Source organism: Trichosurus vulpecula, chromosome 2 (assembly GCF_011100635.1).
Source record: "Trichosurus vulpecula isolate mTriVul1 chromosome 2, mTriVul1.pri, whole genome shotgun sequence".
NCBI classification, from domain to species: Eukaryota; Metazoa; Chordata; class Mammalia; order Diprotodontia; family Phalangeridae; genus Trichosurus; species Trichosurus vulpecula.
The window spans coordinates 36922667-36942227 of record NC_050574.1 but is presented as its reverse complement, the minus strand read 5'-3'; the positions used below and the strand labels follow the sequence as shown (position 1 = coordinate 36942227).

General features: G+C 58.2%; 3 protein-coding genes across 4 annotated transcripts; all 3 read right to left on the bottom strand.

The window, feature by feature from the left end:
- Positions 1 to 38: 38 nt before the first annotated feature.
- On the bottom strand, positions 39 to 10648 carry EGLN2 (egl-9 family hypoxia inducible factor 2). The gene is made up of 6 exons (XM_036747536.1): positions 10571 to 10648; positions 7664 to 8674; positions 2226 to 2345; positions 1490 to 1626; positions 925 to 992; positions 39 to 661 (listed from the first exon to the last, which is right to left on the bottom strand). The coding sequence occupies exons 2-6, from the start codon at positions 8447 to 8449 to the stop codon at positions 606 to 608; spliced, it is 1167 nt and encodes a 388-aa protein (XP_036603431.1). The 5' UTR covers positions 8450 to 8674; positions 10571 to 10648; the 3' UTR covers positions 39 to 605.
- Positions 10649 to 12508: 1860 nt separating this feature from the next.
- Positions 12509 to 15967, bottom strand: RAB4B (RAB4B, member RAS oncogene family). 2 transcript variants are annotated; one of them, XM_036745164.1, is made up of 7 exons: positions 15853 to 15967; positions 15542 to 15622; positions 15166 to 15280; positions 14999 to 15061; positions 14759 to 14913; positions 13381 to 13476; positions 12509 to 13180 (listed from the first exon to the last, which is right to left on the bottom strand). In XM_036745164.1, exons 1-7 carry the CDS (start codon positions 15866 to 15868, stop codon positions 13065 to 13067), a joined length of 642 nt encoding a protein of 213 aa, XP_036601059.1. In that variant the 5' UTR covers positions 15869 to 15967; the 3' UTR covers positions 12509 to 13064. The 2 variants fall into 2 exon arrangements, with proteins under 2 accessions (XP_036601059.1, XP_036601058.1); XM_036745163.1 differs by having other exon boundaries at positions 12510 to 13476; positions 15853 to 15951.
- Positions 15968 to 17118: 1151 nt separating this feature from the next.
- Positions 17119 to 18829, bottom strand: MIA (MIA SH3 domain containing). Its single transcript, XM_036747535.1, has 4 exons — positions 18572 to 18829; positions 18155 to 18288; positions 17719 to 17829; positions 17119 to 17221 (listed from the first exon to the last, which is right to left on the bottom strand). Exons 1-4 carry the CDS (start codon positions 18699 to 18701, stop codon positions 17198 to 17200), a joined length of 399 nt encoding a protein of 132 aa, XP_036603430.1. The 5' UTR covers positions 18702 to 18829; the 3' UTR covers positions 17119 to 17197.
- Between the last annotated feature and the right edge of the window lie 732 nt (positions 18830 to 19561).

The window sequence follows — 19561 nt, the reverse complement described above, 5'->3', positions numbered from 1 at the left end:
TGCGGCGGGCAGGACAACAAAAGGCAGCACACACGGGATCTGAGGTAAACTTTATTTGGGGGTGGGCGGCAAGTCTGCAGCCAAGGCTCCGCTGAGCACCCCTACCCCCACAGGAGGCTCAGTCCAGAGGAGGCCAGGGCCAAGGTGGGGGGGCACTTCACATTCCAGGCTGGAGGGGGGGAGCCAGAGTCCCCCCTATCTTCCCACTGCCAGCAAGAGGCCATGACCCTCCCCACCCCCAACAATTCCAATCTTGTATCCTGGTTAGAGGGGGCAGTGCCGGAGGGGCCCGCTGTGGGGCAAGCCCATAGGAGGCTCACTCCTTACGGAGCTGGGGGAAGGGCCACGTGCATGGGATGCTGCCTGTCCCTGCCCAGCTCCTGTTGTGCCAGGAATGGGCACTCCTGCTCCTCTCCAGGGCTGGCAGTAACCCCTCCACCCACATGGGGAGGGGGAAGGCAGGCAGGCAAAGGCAGAAGCAGCAGTAGAGAGAACTCCAGGGTGTCAGGACAGCCCAGCCTGGCAGCCAGCAGAGCAGCACAGGGTGGGGGAGCCGGCAGCCCCACCCAGGGGCCGGCCATCTGGCTGGTTCCAAGTGCTCTCCACTAGGTAGGCTGGCCTGGCTGGGACACTGGCACCTGAATGCCCTTCTGGCCTGAGGCTAGAGAGACACAGAAATAAGCAGCTGTTAACTGGAGGCCAAGAATGAGTCACCTGACTGATCCCAGGGAAGGGAGGAAGGATGTGGTGGAGAGGAGGGGGCCAGGAGGCTGGAGGGAAGCGGAATGGCCACAAACTGAAGGAGAGAGAGGGGAGGCTGGGGAGAGGACAATGCAAGGGTGGGGCCATGGAAAGCCCCATGGGGCGGAGGACAGTGGGGGAGGGAATATCAGGGGCCCCACAGGATGACCAGGAAGCAGGTACCTAGTTGATACTTGTCCTTGGCTGCAGCCCGTTCCTTGGCATCAAAATACCAGACAGTGATGGCGTACCTGGGCACACAAAGAATGCCCACCGCGTGACCCCCTGGGGTCAGACTCTCTTGGGTCCTGGCTCTAAACAGGACCCAAGGGGGTACTGAGCTCCCATCCCCACAGCAGGGATGAGCCCCCAAACCCACACTTGAGCTGTTATGGACCAATCCTAGATCTAGAGATGAAAAAGAACTGAGAAGTCATCTAGCAAATGAGTAAAGGAAAGCCCGGGGAGGAGGGAGCGACTGGCCTGAGGTCACACACGGAGCCAGGATTCAAACCCTGGAGAGATTGCAGGGGTCTGGGCTTTGGCTATCTGCAGAGCTGGACTGAGACATACTGGGTTTCCTTGGGGCCCTGCACATTTTACTTGGTGCACCTGAGGCCACACATAAACGTCAGCACCCCTTCTCCCTGGAGAAGCAGGGGTCCGAGGGGCTGCCAGATTTGCCCAAGGTGCCCCTGTCCAGACCCAAGCAGCTGGAGGTGAGGGAGGAGGGTGGGCAAGGGCGCACCTGGTGGCGTAGGCTGGCTTCACCTCGTGGGGGTTCCTGCGGTCCGACCAGAAGATCAGCAGCCGATCAAACAGAGGCTCGATATTGGCCACCACAGGCCGACCCTCGGGGAAGATCTGCAGCAAGCCACCGTGGGTCTGTGCCCGGGAACAAGCCAGCCAAGTCAGACGCCAGAGCGAAACTGGCCCCACCTCCAGCCTCTGCATCCCCGTGGACTTCCCACTAGGGGGCGGGTGACACCCGGAGGGGTTTCCATGCTCCAGGACTTCCCACCAGGGGGCGCAGAACTCAGAGGTTGGGGATATTTACTGCCCCGCCCCACTCAGCTGCAGAAGGGGAGGGATGATATCCCATCCCCAAACCCGTTGCCATAGAGATGTCCAGGAAGCCACCAAAGACAGGAAGTGGGGGGGAAGGGAAGATGTTTATTACGGACCGAGGTGGACTGCACCAATCTGTGCATGGGGTAGGGGAGGAATGGAAGCTGCCAAGGGAGGGGGAAGCCAGGACAGAACTCGCCATTTCAGGTGTGGGAAGGAGGAGGGCCGGTGGACGGCACCATTCTGTGCACTGGGTGGGGGAGGCATGGAAGGGGCCATACGGAAGGAAGGGGAGGAGATGGGAAGGACTGCACCATCTTCACACGGAGGAATGCTGAACTAAACCACAGCTGGGCATACCCCCCCCAAGGGCAACCCCACATACATGCACCCCACTTCCCTCTCAGGGGCCCTACCTTGATGTCCCAGTTCTGGTTCAGGTAATAGATACAGGTGATGCAGCGCCCATCCCCGTGGGGGTTGTCCACATGCCGCACATAGCCCAGCCCGTTGCCAGGGTAACAAGCCACCATGGCCTGCGGGAGGCACAGAGGGGCAGGGCCGTCAGGAGGCACCTCCCTCCAGAAAACCAGGCAAGTTAAACGCAGGCTCGAGAAAGAAACTGGTGCCCAAGCCCAGGCCGTGCTGGCAGGGCTGTGGAAAGGCAGGCATCCCCGCGCCTGGGGCCTATTGAGCCTTAAGAAAACAGGGCCCACCTCTGAGCCATCCAAGCCCCGGGGGTCAAGGGCAGAGGGAGAGGCGCCTGCTGGAGGCAAAGAACTGTGAGGAAGGGTGGGTGCCCAGCTCTCAGGGAGTGTGAGAGCAATGCCATGTTCCAGGTTACTGCTGTTTATACAGCACTTTAAGATTGGCCACGTGCTTTACAAACACCACTGGATCCACACGACTCTGAGGGGCAGGTGCTGGTGTGACCCCATTTTACCGATGAGGAAACTGAGGCAGACTGAGGTTAAGGGACTTGCCCCAGGGTCACAACCAGTAAGAGCCTGAGGCAGGGTTTGAACTCAGGTTTTCCCAAAAGCAGGTCCAAGGATATATCCACTCTACCATCGAGTTTCCTTTTAGAAAATGTGATTTTTAAATTAAGATGAAGAAATGATGAACAGAAAGAATTCAGAGTAGCCTGAAAACTCATGTGAAGTGATTCTACAAAAATGGGCAGGGATTGGAATCGATGCTGAGCCTGGGGCCTCCCCGATGAGGCTGTTCCCTCCACAAAAGCAAGCCTGCCCTCTGCAGACACTTTAGGCTGAGAAGGCGGCCTACAAGGTGTCCCTGGCTCCTGGGCCAGGTGTCTGATTATAAAGACCACACCTGGCCCTGGACATGAATCACCAACTCCTTTCCAGAGAGAGGGGGACCATGGGTTGGTGAGGGTTGGCTGTCACAAGGGGCAGTTCTCTGGAGATGCAAAGAACATATTCTGAAAGTGGTAGAATAATGGAACTTTTTAAGTGACAAATATGAAGCAGCCTAGAAAGCAGGGTGGCCCAGTGGATAGAGCCTTGGACCAACCTGAGCTCAAATCTTTACCGTATGACCCTGAGTAAGTCACGTTATTCCTGCCTGCCTCCGTTTCTTCATCTGTAAACCAAACTTAACAATAAATCAAGCTAACAGGATTGTTGGGAGGGTCAAATGAGATCTATTTGTAAAGCACTATATAAATGCTGCTATTTTTAACCCAGGAAAACTTAGTCTAAGACAAACTACAGCTCCCCACTGACCACAAAAACAGGGCAACCACCCTGAATGACTTCCTGACTTGATCAAGCAGCATCTAAGCAGGGCTTCCAAGAGAGGTGAGAGGTGTGGACACGGGGAGCCAAGGGAAGTCTTGGCCCATGGGTGGCTGTCCTTAGGGGATGCTGAAGAGGGAGAGGGGGCTGTTGTGCCACAGTGACCCGATATGACCAAATTCAGATGGGGGAGGAGCGCCCCCATTCGACTCCACAAACACTTCTCAATAGCTCCACAAAGGTGGTGCTGGCCTAGGCACTGGCCCTACCCTCAGCCCTCCAGCTTCTTCAATCCAAGAATACCATCCCCCAGGCCCGGTCCCACTGACCCTCCCACCACCTCAGCTGGCAGGTCCATTTCCCACCAACTCACTCAACTCAGAGAAGCCCAACACCCCCCAACCATCAGCAGGTGAGAGTGGTCCTCTACAGGCCCCTGGCCTGCCTGGGCTAAGAGATGCTCTGATTCAGAACATCATCTCTTCCCACCCCCAGGGACAACTTCTCTGACTTTGGTACTCATTTCACACTTTGTACATGTATCCCCAGTGCCTAGCATCGTGCTTAGGACACAGTAGGTGACTAATAAATACTTGGTGCTTGACTGCTTGGTTCCCTGCGCCTTTGCCAAATCTCCATTTCCTGGCTGCTCAGCGGTTCCCAATCAAAGACAGGTGGAAAGGTCCAGGGCCTAGTTCTGAGATGCCTGTCTGTCCAGACCCACTCCTGCTCTGCCTGCCTCCAGGATTCCTTAAGAACAGGAAGCATTTAGAGAATGCTTGGAGGCTTGCAAAGCACTTGACAATGGCTACCTCATCTGATCCTCATAACCACCTTGGCAAGTAGGCGTTATCATCTTCATTTTAAAAAGGAGGAAAACTGGGGCTGAGATAGGTCAAGTGACTTGCTGGGGACGCCACAAGGAATGTCTTCTTGATGCCAGGTGCAGGGCTCTAACCACTGGGCCACCTTGGTTTCCTTGAATGTCAAATGGGGGTGTTTGGGAGGTGTCACATATGACATGGTGAAGATTAAGCTGAAGGTGGATCCAGAAAAGGATAAAGGAACTGGGAATATGCCATCCTTCAGCCCCTTACATCAGTTCCATCCAGGCTCAGCATACAGACGGTGCCCACCTTGTGACCCTGGACATCTGGCCATGGGACATGCCAAATTCACTGACAACCCTGGGGCCTGGGGGTAGCCACAACTGAGAGACCAGCTATCCTCACCGCACCTACCACCACAGCTCCTCTGGAGAACTGCCCACATGCCCTGACCTCTCTCCCTGGCACTGCCTGGCTCCCAGGTCTGCTGCCTCTTCAGCTCCCTGGCACCTGAGCCCTCACCACCTCCAGCACAGAATCTCAAGAGTCGGCAGGGGCAGAAGAGACCGCCACACTTGGTTGCCATCTCCCTCCTCGATGAGGACACCACCTCCATGCCCTAAAGGATTCCACCCATATGACAACTCCTAACCCTGTCAGGGATCTCTTCAGAGGCCATCTAACCCAACACATGAGAAGGCAGCAAGGGGAGCCCACGGTTAGCTGCTGAGTGTCAGAGGCAGATCTGGCACCTCTGACTCCACCAGGCCCCAGAACGTGGGAGCTGCCTGGGGCCGCCGTACCCAGGTGCTCACTAACTCCAAGGCCATGGCCAAATCACAGCACCTCTCTGTTTCCCCATCTGTCATATAGGGAAAATGCCTGCACCCTAGAGCTCAGAGCTGCTGCCCACTTTAGAAGAGTCTGCTGCCTTGAGAATTCCCTCCCTCAAGCTAATTGCTGAGGGTTAAAGGTGGGATATGAACCAGGCCTTCCTGACTCCCAGCCCTCTCCATAAAGGAACTCTGTCTTCAAGGGGAAATCTCATTGTACCCCAACTGAGGCCAGTACAAATTGAAACCAGGGGCCTCCCTCATTAGACTGTGAGCTTCCTGGAAAGCATGGCCTGCCTTCTGCCGTTCTCTGGATCCCCAATGATTAGCACTGTGCCTGGCACACAGTGAGCACTTAATAAATGCTTCCTCAGAGGTAGAGCTCATGTCTTAAAGATAGAACTAGAACGCTAGAGCTGGAACAGGCCTATGAAACCATCAGGTCCAACCCTGTTTTACAAATAGAGAAACTGAGGCCCAGAGAAAGACCAAACAGCTGATAATCAACAGCAGAGTCAGATCTGGCTCCAACTTGGGTCTGGGACTCTTCAGACCAGGTCAGGGTCCGGCCCACGGGGACACGGACACAGATAACCCTCCTCTACTTCCAAAAGGCCTTCAAGCCTCAGCCTCCCCTTGTGCCACATAAGGAGGTAAAGGATGGACTGGGAAGGTCCCCCCCACCCCACCCCGCTCTGGTGAGGATGAGGCTGTCTCACACATGGTCCCCCCGACTAAAGTACAAGGTGGGCAGGCAGCTCTACCACTTCCCTACACTTCCCATCCCAGACCTGGCACCACGCAGGGGAGTAAAGAGGGCCTTCCTGTGGCACGCCAACCTTGCCAACCTTGGAAAGGGCCTGATCCAGGGCTTCAGACTCTGGGGAAATCTGATTTCCTGCTCCTGACCCCAGTAGCTTGGACAGGGCCTTGGGCATAAGGTAAGAAGGCCCCTCTCCCAGGTCACCCCCAGCCCTAGGCTGACTGGGAGCCAAATGTCCAGAAAGGAAAGAGTTAAGGGCCTCCTAGAGACTAGGGCCAAAGGCAGTGATGGTAGGCCCCACCCACTGAGAGCTCTTAAGAAAGTATCCAAGGAACCTGGGTCCCTCTGGCCCAGCCTCACGCCCACAGTGACAGCCCGAGCAGAAGGCTCAGGGGTACACACAGGGATCGGGGGAGGGAGGAGAGGGGCAGGACACTCACAGGAAGAAGCCCAGGACAGACCAACCAACATCTGCCCTTTCGGTGCCCTCTCTGCTAGCCACACCGGGTCAGTCTCTTGCCTCCTGAGAGCTTGGAGAGACACCCCCAGCCCCACCCTCAGCCCCTCCCCCAGCGAGTGCCCTTTTAAGCCAGGAAAAGCCCACAGATGCTGTCTCTGGGGAAAGGAGGAGGGCCTGGGAGGGGCCAGTGGCCCATCCTAGCCTATCCTCTCCCCTCCCTCATTCCTACAAGGTGGATTCTTACACCTGGTCAAGAAAAGGCCCCTAGAGATGGCCAAGAAAAGCTCCCCTCTCCACACCCCTCCCGACCTCCATGAGCATCTATCCTTCCCAGGTATAGTGCTGAGAGCACCTAAGTTTAACCCTCTTATCTGACAGATAAGAAAACTGAGTCTCAAGAGGGTAAGGGACTGGCCCAAGGTCACTTGACACCTGAAGAGTCAGGATTGGCACAGACTCCAAATGAGGGCCACTGATGTCCTGAGCCTTGTCATCCCCATCTGACAGAGGAGGCCCAGAGACTGAGGACACACAGCTTGGGGCTGGTTCCAAGGGGCAGAGGGTAGGGTCAGCCAGGATCCATCCACTAGCTGGGGCCAGTCCAAGGGAGGGACGGGCCAGGCGCTATCAAGTAACAGGAGGGACCAGGAAGAGAAAGAAGCCTTCAAGGCCTGGCCCAGGTGGGGGTTGGGGAGCAGCCTTCACCTCCCCAGCAGGGGTTCCCAGTTACATAACCCCTGCCCAGGGAGAGTTACAGAGGGAGGGAAGGGGAGAGACGGGAAGAGAGATGTGAAGGAGGGGAGGAGAAGGAGGAATACAGGGTTATGAGAAGAAAGATGAAGAAACAGGAAAGAGGGAGAATGAAATGGGAGGAAAGAAGGCAGAGAGATGGGCAGTGTGGGAGGGAGAGGAAACAGAGTCAAAGAGGGAGAGAGAGAAGGAAGAACAAACCCCTAAGAGGAAAGAGAGAGCCAGTGGGGGCCAGACACACACACATGCACAGGCACAAATGCTCCTCAAATCCCAGGATTCCAAATTTTTACAGAGAGGAAAAGAAACAAGTCACAAACCCGCCGGGGGCCACAGTGCCCAGCTGGCTCCAACAAGGCAGAATCTGCCTTGTGCCCACCAAGCCCCCTAAGGCCACCATGGAAAAGGAGAAGAGCCTCGGAGCCCCGAAGAGCTGGGCAGCCCCTGGGCCTGGGCCTCACCTTGGTCCGGCCATTGATGACGTAGCTGCCCAGGCGCCCAGCACAGTGCAGGATCACCTCGTCCACGTGGGCCATCAGGGCCCCAATGCTCTCGCAGCCAGGCTCACGGCCCTCCACCCAGGCGATCTGGTCTCCCCGGATGCTACGCGAGGGGATGGCCCGCTGGCTCACAAGCTGTCCATCCCGAAAGCGCCCGTCTCGGTTCAAGGCCTCCACCTCCGCCAGCACTTGGCCACCCAAGGCTGCCCCAAGGAAACCGTCCTTCACACAGATGCCATAGCACCGCATGCAAGGCACGATGTAGTCCACAGCCAGCCTCTCGGCGGCAGAGACCACAGCCTCCCTCTGCACCGACGTCTCACTGCCCTCCTCCGCCCAGCGCCGCTTGCCTGGTGGAGAGTCACCACCACTCTCGGCCCGCTTCCTCTTGGGGGCCTCGGGCTGGGCCCCCCGGGCGGCCAGCAGTGGGCACTCCTTGGTGATCAGCACAGCAGCTCCCTCACTCTGCAGGGGTCGAAGCTCCCCTCCCCCCTGCCCACTGCGCCCCTCGGGCATGGGGCTGGCTGCAGCTGAGGGGATGCCGGCTCCTGGGGGCAGAGGGCCACCCCCACTGCTGCTGGGGCCAGCCGAAGCCTCGCAAGGAGCAGACAGGTGGAAGGAGGGCTGCGAAGGACAGGACACATAGCTCTCCAAGCCCATCCTGGCAAGGCTGTGCCCAGGGGTGTCCACAGTGGGCAGCTGAGGGAGACTCCTGCTCAGGAGGTCAGATTGGCATGGACTGTCCATGGCAGCGTTTTCATCCCCCAGGCACGGAGGACACTGCCTGGGCCCATGGTGCCAGCCTCCTCCTCCTCTCACTGCAGCTGTGGATAACAGTGGCAGAGCCTGGCACAGGACTGAATGGGACTGGGCAGGCAGCTCTTCTCATAGCCCAGGAACCTCGGACATGATTCCTCGTTGTCCTTGGGCCTTTGTGAGGCAGCAATGGGCCAAGCAGATGACCAACGGGGGCTAGAGAGAGAGACAGAGGGAGGTGTGAGATCCAGAGGCCCCGGGAAAAGAGGGCAGCTGGGGGAGGGAAAACTGGGAAGAGAAGGCAGAGGGGGTGGGGGGCAACTCAAGGCCCAAAGGGAAAAGCCGCGGCTTTTGGTGGAAGGGGATCCCGGGACTGTACGGGAGAAGAGGGGGCAAGGGTCTTGGCAAAGTGAGGGGGAAGAGGAAGTGGGACCCTGGATGGGGAGCAAGGCAGGGGCACTGGGAGGCCCAGGGGTGAGCGGATGGAGAGGGGGAGGGCAGGAAGACCCCAGTCAGGGAGAAGAAAAGGAGCTAAGGGGGTGCTGGAGGAGGGCAGTAAAGGAGGGAGGTGATGGGGGATCCTCACAAGAGAAGGGGGAAGAGGGAGAGGGTTGTGAGGAAGACAATGGGCAGAACGGGACCCAGGCCCAGAATGGGGGAGAGGAACCGGGACCTGGGCCAGACAAGAATGGGGACACAGAGGTGGAAAGGGAGGGGGGAGGACCCACTGACAGGCTGAGAGGGGATCCAAGAATGCCAGAGGGGAAGATGGAGGAGAAGGGGGAGGGCCAGCGGGCACCGGACAGGAGGATGGAAGCGGGGCTGAGGAATCTGGGAAAGAAAAGTGGGGAACAAAAAGGGCCCCTAGAAGAGGGATGGAAGAAAGTGGGGCCTGAGGGGCAGAAGGGAAAAGGGAAGGACTCAGGCCTGAGAAGGGGGCAGAGAGAGGGGGCTCTTGGACTGGCAAGGAAGAAGGGCAAGTGGCCTGGGGGGCAAGAGGAGAGGAAGTGGGTGCAGCATAGGGGGGAGAGGGGGAAAGGGCTTGGGGAGAGAGAGTTTGGAGGAGGGAGAGCAGACCCAGAAATAGGAAGTGAGGAGGAGGAGGGAGGGCCTGAGGGGTGGGAAGGATGGGACAGGAGGGATCATGGGGAGTCTGTGAGGTCAGGGTGCAAAAAGGGGCTGTAGGAGGTGAGGGAAGAGATGAGAGGAGGTCCAAGAATGAGAGGGGAAGAGGAGAGAAAGACTGGGGGGCAGGTGGGGGAGAAGGGAGACCAAGAAGTGAAAAAGGGGGAGAAGCAGCCTGAGGGGGAGAAAGTGGAGGGGAGAAGGGAGTCTGGGGGATGGAATGGTGGGGAGAGGGAGTCTGGGGGATGGGTGGTGGAGAGGAAGAAGGAGCAAGAAGTAGGAGGGGTGAAGAAAGGGTCTCAGGTGAAGATGAGGTAAGGGAAAGGGGACCCAGAAGCGGGAAGGGAGGAGGAGGAGAAGCCTGGGAGGTAGAGGAAGGAGAAAAGAAGGCCAGAAAGGGTAGGGAGGGAGAAGGATCCCGGGGTGCGGATAGGGGTGGAGAGAAAGGACTAAGAGGTGGGAGAGGGGGAGAGGAAGGGATGTGGGGTGTGGATGGGGGAGGGGAGGGAGAACGCAGAGGTGGGAGAGGAGAGGAAGGGGTATGGGGTGTGGATGGGGGGGGGGAGGGAGGTCCCAGAGGTGGAAGGGGACGAAGGGGGGGTTCCTGGGGGGTCGAGGGGAGAAGAGACGGGGGAGCCAGAAGTGGCAGGGGGGGAGAGGAAGGAGGACCCTGAGTGGGGAGGGGGATAAGGGAGGGGGCGTGGGGGGCGGAAGGTGGACCCAGGAGTGCAGAGAGGTAGGCGAGCTAGGGAGACGGGCCAGGTGAGCGCCCCTCCCCAGCCCCGGATTCCCCCTTCCCCACCCCCTCCCAGCGGGGCAGAGCCGACACGGCAGCGGTTGGGGGTGGGGAGCTGGGGGGGAGGAGCGGCGCGCGCCCCTCGCCTCCCCCAACGGCCGCCCCGCCCGGTCCCGCGGGGGCCCCTGCTTTCCCCCTCCACCTCCGCGAGGCAGCCCCCCGCCCGGGCGCCCCCCTCCCCCCCCACTCACCGGGGTTTTTCCTCCGGCCCCGGCGCCGCCGCCTGTGCCAGCCGCCCCGCGCAGCGCCGCGCGCCATCCCCCGCCCCCGGCCGCCCCCAGACCCCGCCCCGGGGCCCCGCCCCTGCACGTGACCGTGAGGAGCCGGCGGGGGAGGGGAGGGGGAGGAGGGGGAGGAGTAAGTGCGCGCGTGCGCAAGAACCGAAAGGAGGGGGGAGGGGAGGGCAGGGCCTGGCCCAGGAGGGGAAGGAACTGGGGACCCCACCCCCACCCCAGGCCCCTCCCCCAGGGACCTCTCCCCACCGTGTTTCTCGGTCACCCTCCTCCCCTGGCCCCCAAGAGCCTTTCCCACGTCTCTCTCTGCCTCTCCCTGCCCCTGCGCCCACAGCACCCCATTGACACCCCCCCGGTCCCCTCCACGTACTGCCTCCCAGTGACCCCTCCCCCAGGATCCTCTCGCTCTCCCCCCCAGTCCTTGTGCCCCATGTCTCTTCCAGTGCCCCCTTGCCAGGGTCGCAGATTCCAGGCTGTAAGGAACCCAGAAGTCAGGTCGTCCAAAGGCCCCTAATTTTACAGATGAGGAAACCGAGGTCGAGAGAAGGGGTTAGCCCAAGGTGACCCAAAGTAGTGCTCAGAGGCTACATTTGACCCGTCAAACCCAGCGCTCCCCTAGCGACCCCTCCTCCCAAAAGCCTCTCCCTCAGGGTCCCCTCTTGTTCACTCCCTCCCTCCCTCAATCCTTCTGGCCCCTCTCCCCATTTTTAGATCCCTGGGCCTGGGCTGGCCATTCCTGGCCTCCAGCCCCTGATGCCCCTTCCCACAGAGGACATCTCCCAGAAGAAGTGAGGCTGGAGGAAGGAGGACACCAGGGTCTGAGGGAATAGTAACCAAGCATTTATTAAGCACCTGCTAGGCACCAGCCATTGTGCTAAGGCTGGAGACACAAGAAAGGCAAAATCAGGGTCCCTGCCCTCAAGGAGCTCACATGCAAACAGCTCTGGCCTTGTAAGATCTGTATCTACAGGGAAACCAGAGGCAATCTCAGAGGGTGGGGGGACGGGATGTCAGCCTGCTATCCCTGGAAGGGGGATTTGCAGGACACTATAAATACCCCCTCCTGTGCCCTCCACTCACCCCCTTCCCTGGCAAGACTATCCCACAGGGACAGGGACGTGGGGTACGTGACCCAGGCAGCCAGGGGGCGAGGAGGGAGGCACACATTCCACACTCCCTCCCCACCCCCCACCCCCCAGAACAGGTGGAAGGGGGCTGGGAGCCTTCCAGGAACTGCCCAGGCCTGGATGCTTCGACAGTTGGGGCTGAGATGTGTTCTGGGAGACCCGGGCCTTGGGGAACCCCAGGAAGGGGACTAAGGACACCACTTGCCCCTCTCTTCCCTATCCCCCCACCCCAAATGGAATTTTTCTGTCCTGAGCTGATGGGCCTCTCCTGATGGGACAAAGCAAAGTATTTGTCATGTGTCTGAGGAAGGGAGTGGGGAACCCTACCCCCCAACCCCCCCCAGATTCCCACAGGCCTTTTATCCCAGTCTCCATTCTGGACCTCCAACTCTGCAGGCCCAACCTTTCTGCCTTCTGGGCTCCGGTGACCTCTCCCCCCCAAGTCCCCAACCTAATCTTTGAACCCCACCCATCCACCCAACCCCCTCCCCTTTCCTAATTCCCATCCTGGGTCTGGGACCTTGCCCAGGCTCCTCCCTTCCAAGCCTCACCCCTGACCTTGGCTCCCACTCCACAGTCCTCAGACCTCACCCAGGCCAGGCCACCCCACCCCAGCCATGACCTCGGGCTCTGTGTATTCACCTATGTGTAGTACCCGTACCAGCCACTGGAGCCTGCCCACCCTCTAAGTCCCAAAGTTATCATTCTAGAGTTCCCACCCCTTTTCCTGAATTTCCCTGACCATGACTAAGGAAACTGACACAGAGTTGGAAAAGAAAACATCATTTTATATATCAATATATATAATGTGTGTGCGTGTGTATGTGGAAACAGACTTGGTGATGGTCCCCTCCCCACCTTAATGCCCCCCCAGTCTAATAAATACCATTTACAAGGGTCAGCAGGGCCCTGGGGGGTTCTGGGAGGGAAGAGACTGGCGGGGGCTCATGCCCCTGGTCCCAGAGTTTAGATAATGGAAAAGGTCATAAGGTTGGTGACAAGCCAGGTATAGCCACCCCAAGGCTCAGGGTTGTAGATGGGGGGGCATTCCCCCTAGCTCTGCCCCCAATGGCTCAGACATGGGTCCCTCCCAGTCCCCCCTGGAGTACAGAGGGAGCCCACTCTGTGCTTAATGCCCTCTCAGAGAAACTGGGGCAGGATGGGAGAGGGAGGACTGTGGGCCAAACCAGGCAAAGAAAGGGAACAGAATGGGGAAAAGGTGTTGGATACAGCTGGTCCCCAGGTCCCCGATCCACAGCTTCTCTCTGGCATCCCAGAGTGGGGGCAGATGTCCAATCCTCAAAGCCACAAGGGAGAGAGGAAAGTCAGCAGCCACACTGCTGTCTGCTCTGGGCCTGAGTACCCCGGGGCTGGCGAAGCTGGCGTAAGGAGGCGTCGCCATACTGGATGCCCGAACCCATCCTCTCTGGGTCCAGTTCACCTAGGGGGAAAAGAGACAAGGGAGAGGGAAAGAGGTATGGGATGTGACAGACCCAGAGAGAAAGGCCCACTGGGAAACTGATTCTGACAGCAACACAAAGATGCACAGAGACAGGCACACAGATGGAGATAAAGAGGGCCCTGTGTGCCTCCCCGGCCCCATGTCCCCAGACCTCTCCCTGGCCGCCCATGGGACCTCACCCGAGTCGATCTTGTTCAGGATGGTTCGGGCACACTTGAGAAAAGCTTCTTCTACATTCTCCCCTGTTAGGGCGCTGGTCTCCAGGAACATCAGCTCTGTAGGAATCGAGGAACCAGTTGACCCCCAGAGGATCAGAGTGGGAGAGATGGCATCTACTCTCCCTTCCCTCAACCTCTAGAACACTGAGTATCAGAGAGGGGCAGAACCCATATGGCACTTAGACCACAGAATGTTATTAATGAATATTGAGCAACTGTCACCCCAAGACAGAAGAACCTTGGGGCAGGCTAGAACAGTGTATCATAAGGTAGATAGAGCCTTTGGAGCAGCCCAGAACACAATGTCAGAAGTGGACAGAACCCTTGGAGCAGCATAAACAGAGCATCACAAGTGGACAGAGCTCTTGGGATATCCTAGAACACAAAATGTCCCAAGTGGACAGAGTCCTTGGGGTATCATAGAACACAAGAGTGTCCCAAGTGGATGGAACCATTAAGGCATCCTTAGAATAGAAAATATCCTAAGTGGACAGAGACTTTAGGATATCCCAGGACACAGTGTCATGAGTAGAACCCCTGCGGCATCCTTAGAATACAGTATCTTCAGTAGACAGAACCACTGGGGTATCCTAGAACATGAGAATGTCACAAATGGATGGAATCTTTGGGGGATCCTTAGAACACAGAGTATTATAAGTGGCCACAGCCCTTGGGGTATCCTGGAACACAGAGCGTCACAAGGAGACAGAACTCTGGGGGCATCCTTAGAACATAGAGTACCATAACTAGACAGAATCATTGGGCATTCTAGAATACAAGAGTGTCCCAAGTGGATGGAACCATTAGGGCATCCTTAGAATAAAGAAAATCATAAGTGGACAGAGCCTTTAGGATATCCTAGAACACAGTGTCATGAGTAGAACCCTTGGAGCATCCTTAGAATACGATATTCTAAGGAGACAGAACCCTTGGGGTATCCTAGAACACAAGTGTGTCACAAGTGGATGGAATCATTGGGGCATCCTCAGAACAGAGTATCACAAGTGGACAGAATCCTTAGGCATTCTAGAACAGTGTCACAAGTTCAGAGAGCCCTTTGGGCATCCTTAGAACACAGAATTATCCTAAGCAGCGGACAGTTTTTGGGATATCCCAAAACACAGAGTATCACAGGTCGATGGAACCCTGGGGGAATCCTAGAACACAGCATCACAAATAGAACCTTTGGAGCAGCCTTAGAACAGGGAGCATCCGCTTGGGATAACCTTGACACATAATATGTTGCCCAGACACAGAGTTCTCAGGGCAGCTCGAGTCTCCCAGTCCAGGTGGCTGCTTCCTGCCCCAACCCGCCCGGGGGGTGTGACTGGGAGCTCACCATTCTCCTGGGCAAATCGGGAGGCCTCCAGGAAGGTGACCTCGCGCTCCGAGTCCAAATCCTTCTTGTTCCCACACAGGATGACCACGATGTTGGGGCTAGCCAGTGTCCGTGCATCCGTGAGCCAGTTGGTCAGGGAGTTGTAGGTTTCCCGGCTGGGTAGCAGAGGGGAGGCAGCAGAGACTCAGTGGCGTGTCCCCCCTCCCGCTCGGGCCTCCGGCCAGGTCCCCAGTCACCCACCTGGTAATATCATAGACCAGCAGCGCTCCGGCCGCTCCCCGATAGTAACTCCTCGTCACTGACCTGCAAAGAGCGGCGGATGTGTCCCATGCCCGGTCACCCGAAGGTGCGGTCTCTGGCATAGACCCCTGCCCGGTTCCTCCCTGCAGCCCCCCAGGCGCCCACACCTGAAGCGCTCCTGGCCGGCCGTGTCCCAGATCTGCAGCTTCACGGTCTTCCCCCCGACGTTGACCACCCTGGAGCCGAACTCCACGCCGATGGTGTGATTAGAATCCTGCTTGACTGGGGAGGGCAGGGGGAGTCAGCGCCCGCGCAGGGACCCGAGCTACACACACACACACACACACACACACACACACACACACACACCCGCGCAGCCCTGCTCCCACGAGCCCTTCCCCAGACAGGACCACGGACGCGGGTGGGGGGGTCCTTACACACACACACACACACACACACACACACACACACACACCCGCGCAGCCCTGCTCCCACGAGCCCTTCCCCAGACAGGACCACGGACGCGGGTGGGGGGGTCCTTACACTTGTTCTCGATAAACTGGTGGAGGAGGCATGACTTGCCGGTGCCGGCGCTGCCGATCACCAGGAACTTGAAGAGGAAATCTGCAGAGACCAAGGCAGAGATGGGGATGGGGATGGGGATGGGGATGGGGATGGGGATGGGGATGGGGATGGGGATGGGGATGGAGATGGAGATGGAGATGGAGATGGAGAGGGAGAGGCGCGCGGGGCCCAGAGAGGGCAGCGCCCAGTCCGGCGTCACACAGCAGCTCTGGGGGGAGGGGGAGCCCGGGGTCCCGCCCCGCCCCGGCCCGGACCCGGCCCCCCCTCACCGTACGTCTCGGCCATGTCTGGCCGCGGCGGCCGCTGCGGCTGAGGATCCGGCTCCTGCTCCGGCCCCCGCGCCTCCTTCTTCCGGCTCCGCGCCGCTGCCCCGGCCCCGCTGCGGCCTCTGAAGACACGCCCCCTCCTGGAGGGGGCGGAGCCGCGGCCCGGGCAAGCGATTGGTTTCGAGGCCGGCGCGGGGTGGGGGCGTGGGGGGGGGGGGGCCCGAGGCTGCGGGGAAAGACCCGCGGAAAGGGTCCGGGGAAAGACCCGCGGAAAGGGTCCGGAGAAAGTGGGCAGGGTCCTGATCGCAGCGCTTGATTAGTCCTGGACACGGAAGGGGGAAGGGGGGACGCCGTGGATTGGCAGAGCTAGCAAGGGAGGGTTGGAGACCAGAGCCGGGAGGGTCTTGGATGGGGAGGGAGGAATCTGGGCCCACGATTGGTCAGAAGGGAGAAGGAGGAGGGCTCTGGGATAGGAGGCGGGGCCGTGAAAGGGAAGGTATTGAGAGCGCCGGAGGAGGGGCCCGACGCGGCCCGGGATAGACCAGGGACGAATCAAAGGGGTCGAGAGGACGTCCGGGGATCGGCGAAGAGGAAAGGACTGGGAAGCCGGAGCCTGGAATCAGCAGAGAAGGGTACGAAGGGGACGAGAACAGGGCCGGGGCTAGCCCAGAGGGCGCAGGAGACCAGGAGCGGCGACGAAAGCAGAGAAAAGGGCAACAGGATCGCCCCACCCTCTGATGACTGATCAAGAATCATCGCGGACCCCCGAGTGCAACGAGAGCAGCGGCCGCTCGTCTAGAGATTTTCCTGATTGGCTCGACGATTCCCAAGAGGCTTCTTATTGAGTGATGGCGACCCTGCCTCGCAACTTGATTGGCCTGTTCCCATTGGGACCCCTCCCACTTCGGCATCCATTGAGTTAGTTCTCCTAAATCTCTTCCCTTATGGCTCCTCCCTCCACTCTGGACTAGCCACACCTCCTCCTTCTCATAGGCTTATTTCCGATGCTCCGCTGGAAGGAGGCAAGAATAGCCGGGTCCTCGGAGCCCTCTAGAAGAGAACGTCTACCTGGCAACTAGTGACGGTCACAAAGCCGGCTTTGTGGATAACCCGAATCCGAGACTCAGGTGTCCCCCAAACCCTGCACCTACTAGACTCGCTCACGCGCACACACACACACATACAAAATCACCACCACCGGGCTCTTTGCTGCACACGGGTGTTATTGGCACAAAACTGGGCAAGGGGCGCAGTGGAAAGGGCGGGAAGAAGACGTCCTGGGGCTCGGGGTCAGCATCTGCTTCTCCAGCCGGGCAGAGGCAGGGGCAGGGGCAGCGGCGGCCTGGACTCATTGGCAGTAAAAGTCCCACTTCTGTAAAGAGACCGGGGGTGGGGGAGGGGGGATGGGCAAAGAGGGCACAATCTGCGGGCGGGAATCCCGGGGGCTAGAGGGGAGTAGGATGCAGCGAGACGGGGAAGTAACCGTTTGGAGGAGGATGAGCGTCCCCAAAATGCCAGTCCCCTGCCAGAGAAACAAATATTTCTACAAAAACCTGAGGACCCAGGGAATCTCAGGGCAAGCAGGTCTCAGAAGAGATTAACTATAAAAAATAATAAAGGTTTTAGGATTATTTAATTCAACCCTTCTCAGATTTGCAGGTGAGGAAACTGAGGAAACAAAAAGGTCACCTGTTCAGTCCGAGGTTCTCAGTCAACAGCTGGGGAAACTGAGGCCCAAGGAAGGTAACAGGGCTTGCTTGCCTCACCATCGATTGTCAGGTGGTAGGTCAGGGATCAGAACGCAGGGTTTGACCATTCAGGGGGCAGAAAGAGCGGGAAGGGCAGTGACAAAGGCTACTAGACACTTACGTCTGTTTTCACTTCCACCTTTCCTGGCTTCAGGACATGGTCCTCTCGAAGAATGCTGCTTGGGAAGTAGCCCAAGCGTGCAGGCTGGGACCCATAGTACTCCCCCTGAACCTGGTGTGTGTTGGGGAGGTGGTAAGGGCTGGCAAGCCAGAACCACCCCAGACCATCCCAACAGCCCTGGGGAATAAGCCTGCAGGCTGATGTGATTTGCCCAGAGCCATACAGCTAGCAAGTATCTGAGCCTGGCTTTGAATTCCACCTTCCTGACTCCAGGTCCACAGCTCTACTGACTATCCCACCTAGATGCCTTTTTTTTGTTTAAATAGGGTGTTCAGGATCCCTTTCCACCACATCGCTTTTCTTCTCCCCCCCCCAACTCCCAGAAAGCATCATTCCTGGCATCCCTCCCCAATTTCAGGCCCCAGCCAAGACTCACACTGCCTCCCCAAAAAAGGCGACCTCGGCCCATCAGCTTAGAGTAGACAAAGACGACCTGGCCCTGTTGCACGGATAGAAAGCGGCAGTCTGGGGCCGAATAGTCTTGAAGGGCAATGGCCTGAGAGATGGGGTCTGGGGGAGAAAGGATTGATGGGGGTACACAGGAAGCCATTTCATGAACGTCCCTCCACTCCAGAGCATTCACAGGAAAACCCAGTACTGCTCAGACCCAATCCTGGCACCATCCTGGAAGACCCAGAGGTAGCACAGTACCACACTTGTTCCCTTTTCCAGGATAACATAAGGTGCCCATCACAGGCCCTTCCTGCCATGAAGTCCCTCTCTTCCTAGCCAAAAGCCCCAGTCTTCCCCCTCCAGCACCTGATGCACCACACCCCCTGCCCCAAAACCTCACAGCTGCACTCTTCATCCGCACACAGCTTCCTGGATGCCAGTTTAGCCATTTGTCGTCCCCCAAAGCCTAGACTGAGGAGGCTGCTGAGGACGATGGCAGCAAGGAGCAGAGATGCAGGGGTCCGGATCATGGTGTGTGGGGAGTCTGGATCTGTGTGAGGTCTAAGGGATAGACTGAGGCTACCAGACCTGGGGGTCTGCCTGTCAATTCTGTAGTTACCATTCCCTCCCGGAGTCCTTTTCACCTTTTAAGCTACCAACCCCTCACCAATCCAGGCAGATTCAAGTCTTAGAGTGGTCAAGGGAACTGCTACTAAGCCCTCTCTTGGGGACCCAGTCTGGAATTTCCTACCCTCCTGGTAATGCTGAAAAAGGACCCTGTTCTCAAGACACCCCAGGACCTACCAAGCATCAAATCTCACCCTCCCGCTCTGCCTCCTGGCCCCACAACCAGAAAAATCACAGGAAAGGAAGGCAGGGCCTGGAATCCTGCGGAGAATTTCCTGTGGGCAAGGAAACAAGGAGGCTCTTGAGGAGAGTGGGTGGAGAGGGAGCCGCCTCTTAGCCTGCCCCATCCCCTGGCGACCTCCCTCCCAACTGGCTCCAACAAGCTTCCCAATGCAGTCAGACAGAATGGCAGACATCTCAACCCTGGGGGAGATAGTAGTGAGAGGCTCCAGGTAGACCAACCCCATTATTTCAGAACGACTAGCTAAAGGGCAGAGGCTCAGAGGACTGAGAAGTGGAAAGGCCCTTGGAAGGCACCTGACCCAACCACCACATTTTACAGAGCTGAGGCCTGTAAAGGGGAAGGACCCCCAAGGTCACCAGAGAGGAAATAGCAGGGCTGACTCCAGCATTCTGAATCCACTTCTGTTTTCCCCAAACCACAAAGAACCTAGGGGCCTGAAATCTATCATTTTGCAGGTGGAGAGATGACACACTCCGAGGGGAAAGACAAGGTGGAGTCACAGACTCTAATTGACAAAGG

What these genes read in the sequence shown, in the direction of transcription:
- EGLN2 (XM_036747536.1), bottom strand. Translation starts at nt 8,449, where the DNA reads ATGGACAGTCCATGCCAATCTGACCTCCTGAGCAGGAGTCTCCCTCAG. An exon ending in TCATCAATGGCCGGACCAAG is followed by an intron (nt 2,346 to 7,663) that starts GTGAGGCCCAGG and finishes TGCCTCCCGCAG; the next exon opens with GCCATGGTGGCTTGTTACCC. An exon ending in AAGCCAGCCTACGCCACCAG is followed by an intron (nt 993 to 1,489) that starts GTGCGCCCTTGC and finishes TTGTGTGCCCAG; the next exon opens with GTACGCCATCACTGTCTGGT.
- MIA (XM_036747535.1), bottom strand. Translation starts at nt 18,701, where the DNA reads ATGATCCGGACCCCTGCATCTCTGCTCCTTGCTGCCATCGTCCTCAGC. An exon ending in GCCTTTTTTGGGGAGGCAGT is followed by an intron (nt 17,830 to 18,154) that starts GTGAGTCTTGGC and finishes AACACACACCAG; the next exon opens with GTTCAGGGGGAGTACTATGG. An exon ending in AGGTGGAAGTGAAAACAGAC is followed by an intron (nt 17,222 to 17,718) that starts GTAAGTGTCTAG and finishes GTCTCTTTACAG; the next exon opens with AAGTGGGACTTTTACTGCCA.
- RAB4B (XM_036745163.1), bottom strand. An exon ending in CCAGTTTATCGAGAACAAGT is followed by an intron (nt 15,281 to 15,541) that starts GTAAGGACCCCC and finishes TGCCCTCCCCAG; the next exon opens with TCAAGCAGGATTCTAATCAC. An exon ending in GCCGGCCAGGAGCGCTTCAG is followed by an intron (nt 15,062 to 15,165) that starts GTGTGGGCGCCT and finishes CGCTCTTTGCAG; the next exon opens with GTCAGTGACGAGGAGTTACT.